Below are 5774 nucleotides of genomic sequence, written 5' to 3'. Positions count from 1 at the left end.
ACCTGCTTGATACTGCCTGCTGCAGGGGAAACCGGGTCAATATCCCAACATCCATTACATTACTAAAGTTACTCAACACCATGACTGATTTTATTTACCAGCTCACACGCAAAGCTCTGTCTCACCTGACCCCCACATTAACCCTTCCTGTAAAAAGAAATGTTTTCCCAAGTCAATCATCCATTTAATATTAGCATTATCTTCAGCCCAGCCCTCCAGACACGACCCTGCTCTCAGTGGTGGATCTGGTTATTAAAGGCTCAAATAAGCAAATTATCTTTTGATCTGCGGGATCATGTTAGTTATGATGCATTCAGATGCTGAACCTTATGTATATATTGCTCCTACTATTCCACTATTCATTTATCATCAATGTGAGAAATGATGTGAGTTTCTTATCCTTTTCAATGATTGTGAAAATGGAAAGCCTCAGAGATCAAGAGCGGGGGGGGGTCTAAGACAGAAAAGAAGTCTGACAAGTTTCTTTATGATAAATGTCACAAAAGCTTTCTAAAATCCTGCAATATCCATGTCAACATGCAGACAGCTGAATTGCTGTTGTGCCTGTAATCCTGATTCTCAATTTCTCATACACATATATACACATCAAAGAGCCCTTGACAACTTGCCAATATAAACCCCTGCCTTTCTTGCTTTAGTGACAAATAGAAAATGGAAGAATTGTAAATAAAATAGTTGAGAAAAAGCAATCTTGAGTATGGTATTTATGTTCAACAGGTTTTAGGCCCCTAACTGTGTGCAAGTGTGCTGTTTAATAAGTAAGATAAGCCAATAAAAAGTACAAAGTGCTATTGAACTTTGAACCTTCACAACTTTCAGCGCCGGGGGTTGAATTATCATTGCTGTGTGCACACACCAGGACTTTATTTGGAAAACTGTAGAGCGCTGCAGGGGGTCCTTAAGTCTTTGCAGGGGAGCTTAGCGAAGGCAAAAGGGCATATGCAGGATAGTTGGCATTCTTCAACAGTTAACACATTTCTTTATAAATCTTGTTAACGAAAAGGCTCATTGAGCATCTCTGTCTTTCAGTGCTCACATTCCTGACCCCCTGTTTAAATCCTGTATTAGGAAATTGAAAGTCATTGTCAGGTTGAAAAAGCTTGTAATGCCACAAGGTAAGAGTCCAGGTGTGAGCCTGCCTTGGCTTAAACAGGAGACATTACATGCTGTTGGTTATTATAACACATTATGATCAATTTCTTCCAATAAAAGATAGTGAGCTACCAACATATGGCATTTTCCTACAAGCCTGGTACAACATCTGTTCAAAATAAAGTTGGGAACTGACAGAGGAAACAGCATTCAGTTGAGGTTAAAATTGTGACCGGAAGCTAAGAGACAATGATGCATGTGTAAGATTATTTTATCGGTAGCTAATTTCTACCAAAAAAACTATTGAATTTTGGTATATTTATATTTAAGGTCAGATGTCAGATTCATCGAAAAGTTAAAGTTTACTGTTAAATGCGCAAATGTAATGAGCAAACCAGATTATTTTTTGTAAATAGATGTTTTAATATAGTTCAGCTGTTATCAAACGTTCTTGATTCCATATCATCAAACATTGTTTAGATTTTCTGGGATACTGTACTTCCTTGTTTACTCACCTCATTCTTCCAATAAGTGACTTTGGCTTAAAGCATCCAGTCAGGGTCTAGTTGTTTGGTTAAAGTTTGACTAGATGTGAGAGTCCCATTATGCTATTTTGAATGTGTCATAGTGTTGGATGCACTCATGTCAGGAGCTGATTCAATTTACTTTTGTGTTGTAAACACAAATGATGCTTCTGGGTGGAACATTTGTTTTGGATATGATTTATTTATTTATAAAATATACATATTTATTCTAACAGCAACTTAGTATTAGTCTCAGAACAGTTACACCTCAGCAGACTTTGAACCAGTTGCTCCCCAGCAGCTTGCTCTCCTGCAGTGATCCAAACATTTAAGGAGGAGTTGTCAGATGTGACAAAATACATGTGCCTGCTACTGAACACATGACCTCCTTGGCAGAGGAAATAAACAGATACCTAAACATCCATTTTCAAATAGTTTTTGAGCAGATTTGTTATAAGTCTCTTTGACTTCCGTGGTCTTTTTAATTGAAAACAGGCTTTCAAAGGGAATTTTCAGTCAGAGATCTTCTTCAAGCATCAATGCGTAAATGACGGAAAGTATCCTCCACTAAATATGTATTTCATAGTTCCAAGTGAGCAGATGCTTTTTCAATCGAAGTCTTAAATCTTAGCTCCAGCATTTCAAACAAGCCACTATTCAGTGCTCAGGAATCTTTCAAAATAGACTATATTGGCTAAAAGACTAATATATGATTGAATCTTGTTTGAAAGCAGCTCTTAGGGGTTGCAGTTGATTCTGTGTCATGCTGTGAAGTGACCAGAGGCTGTGACAAGGAGCTGCATGGTCCAGACCACCCCAGTCTTTCTGAGTTAACCTGTGCCTTGTTCCTGTCAGATTCCTCACACTGAAGAACTAAAGGGGGGAGCTGGCACCAGCTTACCTGCCATTTGCCCTCCCATGGATAGCCGTAATAGCCGCACATGGTGGATAGACATGTTCCTGACACAGAACGACAGAGGTCAAAGAGAGGATAAGAAGAATAGAAATGTCTGCCGCCTAATGTTTTGGGTCAGACCGAGTTTGCTGGGGCAGGCCAGACAAGTTAGAGGGATTTTCATGTAGGAAATGTTCTCCTAGAGATCTACAAAGAAATTCATTTATATGTTTTACAGCATCCATTTGGAGAATTGACCGACTCCTGTCACTCCTTATAGGGCAAAAGGTTTTTCCTAATGTGGATCAACTGACCGTTTAATCATGTTACTGGAAAACAAACATTGGAATTCTAGAGTCAACACAAATGAAAATATCTTGTTATGATTAATTTAAAATCCTTGTAATACATAAAACAAGGCATATATAAAAAAAATACATCTCCGCACATTGTCCATAGTAGATGGATTAAACATGGGAGAGCTCATAAATAAAAAGGAAACACTTTTATGTATAATGCTTTAAAGAGTTGAATAAATATAAATATGCTTGATTTACTTTCAATAATTTGTAACAAAATTAGGCACGACACGTTTTCAGTCACTTTTTTTTAGTGATGTAAAAGTTTTTTGTTGTAAATTGAAGAGCATTTTTCTTTGGTCATTATCAGGACTAAAGGCACATTTAGATTGTACATATTGTTTCTTCCAATATAAATCCCTTCTTAAAACTTCACATACCTTGCTGCACACGATAGAATATAAAATGTCAAGTATCTGTATAATTAATAACTTTAGTTTCATCAGTCCAACCTTGAAGCGCAGCAAACCTCAAAACATGTGCTCTTTCACATTGTTTTGTTTAAATCTTTTCTTTTCAGGAACAGCTTTCTGCCTTGTCTCTGACTCAGGGGACTTCATTCTGATCTTTTGCACAGTCACATGGTAATATTTCCCTGACAGACTGTGATGTCCATCAGGTAAAAACCCTCATTATGTGTGACCCCCCTCATGCAGTTCATAGAAAACTCCTTCTGCTGTTATGGTCTTGCTAAAAGGAGTCTGTCCGTCTCCTGGCAAACACCGCAGACATGCTCTTCACGATGCCCTTGAACCCCAGAGGTCTCTTGGTGGTCAGCTTTGCACCCTTTATCCTGCCCACCAGACCGTGAAACATCATGAGCACACTGTGGTAGTTCTCAGCCGCTGACACCTCGCAGAAGTGGCAGCCCGTGTTGAGAGCCAGCAGACGCCCCTCCTCGCTCAGCACTGTCCTCCTGTGGTGCAAGTCCCTCTTGTTACCCACAACCACTATGGGCGCTTTGTCTGCGTTCAGGTAGTCTTTGGTGGACTTGATGGTCTGAATGAGCCTGCTGACGGCGTTGAAACTGGCCCTGTCGCAGATGCTGTAGACGAGAACAAAGCCGTCTGCCCATTGGACTTTCTTTTCAAAGAGTGACGTCTCCACAGACAAATCCTGTGAAAACAGATCATTTTATTTTATTGGTGAAAATAACTAAATAAATATAATTGAATACATTTTTTTTTAGACAAATTGCAGTAGAGCTATAATTATTACTTTTGCAGTTACCTTGTGATTTTACACACTATATGATTATCTCGTATCTTATTTAAATTAGTAATACTAAAATACATCATATATTTGTATGTGATGGACTTAAATGCTACACGTGTGTTACCTGAGGCACTTTTTGATAAAAATGTAACTTTACTCGTAATTATTATTTTTTACATTGTATTAAATCTACTGAATTTAAAAGATATTTAGGAGTAGGCTACTTCCTCTAACACTAGTACCAGCATAATTTATCAGCAGATTAAAGCAGCATTATTAAGAACTGAAATATTTGACAGCATTTGTCAGATAGTAGTTTATATCTCCTTACCTCAGAACAAGGTGAATCCCAAATATTGAGGGTGGTTCTCCTCTCATCTACCATAAAACTGTGGCTGTAGATGGACTCTGCAGGACAAAGGTTAAGTTAATGGAAAGTTAGATGAAGTTGAAAGGCTGCAATTAATGTAACGATGTTATTTAACGATACACTTACCGATATCTCCATACTCTCCAATGAATCTCCGAGTTAAGAGACGTACAGTCAGCGCTAAATTCAAACAAAAAACAACATACATTAACCCATGTGCCACAGACACATGTATATTTAACTACTTCTCTGCTCCAGAAATCTTTTTACCTGATTTCCCAACGCTTTCTGTGCCCATTATTACAATGTTAGCATCCATTTTCAGTGAGTCAGCTGTGTGTGTGGAGCTGCTGAGCCTCATGTGGCCTTTATTATAGGACACACAGGTGGGCGGGGTAAACAAATTACCCATAACAACAGCAGCAATCATTCCCTCACGTGGACCCGCGCACGCGCCTGTCTGTAGAAGGAACCCTCTACAGGTGAATGAAGGAATGACTGTGTGTAGCTGTAGATATTCATCTTTTTCTCACATGTTGTTATACGTTTTTATAAGATTTTCTTATCACATTTCAAGGAAATCAGCAGGTAAAATGTACTATATTTTCTCAAGAAGATTTTCTCATGTCATGCTACTTTATAACTCTACTCCAATGTCAAAGGAAAATATTGCATCTACTTTGCAAATTATAATTATAATCACACACATATGACATAAGCCCAATAAATGTCCTTCATTTTTATAGATTACACAATAGGACATCAGCTCCAACTCAATAAAGTATTAACTCAGTAAAAGATAATCTGATGAAAAGGGGTAACTTTTTTTCATTGTAAACATTGTGCTGATAAACCTTTACCTAAATAATTCCTCTACATGGGAGAACAACTAAACTAACAGTCTATTTACTATATGAATTACTGGCAAAGTCACATATAAAACAAATTAGTTACACTTTTCCATTTGCTACTGCAATATTGACAGCAACCACAAGGGGGAGGCAGCATTTCATTAATGTCTTCCACAAACATATGACTTTATTTTGCTTCCTGTAGGCAGAAGAGGCAGAGGAGGCCGGCTCTCCAGAGATTGGCAGAACAGAAACAGACCCTAAGGTAATTGGCTGTTTGACTGGAATTAGAAAGAGATTTGTCTTTATCCTCTCCAGCTTTACCTACTCCTCTGTGGGCAACACTGATAATCTGATTCCTCCCAGTAACCAGGTTTCTCAAATGCATGTCAATGCTGTGCACGAAAGTAAATACTACTGTTTGTCAACGAAGTTCAAGTCAGGTAT

The 5774-nt window shown here is 38.2% G+C and overlaps 1 protein-coding gene across 1 annotated transcript; it reads right to left on the bottom strand.

Annotated features, from left to right (window-relative positions):
* Positions 1-1894: 1894 nt before the first annotated feature.
* On the bottom strand, positions 1895-4826 carry LOC117448239 (ras-related and estrogen-regulated growth inhibitor-like protein). Its single transcript, XM_034085438.1, has 4 exons — positions 4747-4826; positions 4603-4656; positions 4438-4514; positions 1895-4007 (listed from the first exon to the last, which is right to left on the bottom strand). The coding sequence occupies exons 1-4, from the start codon at positions 4793-4795 to the stop codon at positions 3582-3584; spliced, it is 606 nt and encodes a 201-aa protein (XP_033941329.1). The 5' UTR covers positions 4796-4826; the 3' UTR covers positions 1895-3581.
* Between the last annotated feature and the right edge of the window lie 948 nt (positions 4827-5774).

This window comes from Pseudochaenichthys georgianus, chromosome 6, assembly GCF_902827115.2.
Source record: "Pseudochaenichthys georgianus chromosome 6, fPseGeo1.2, whole genome shotgun sequence".
Lineage (NCBI taxonomy): Eukaryota > Metazoa > Chordata > Actinopteri > Perciformes > Channichthyidae > Pseudochaenichthys > Pseudochaenichthys georgianus.
Note: the sequence above shows the minus strand (reverse complement) of the source record. Positions and strands in the feature narration are given on the sequence as shown.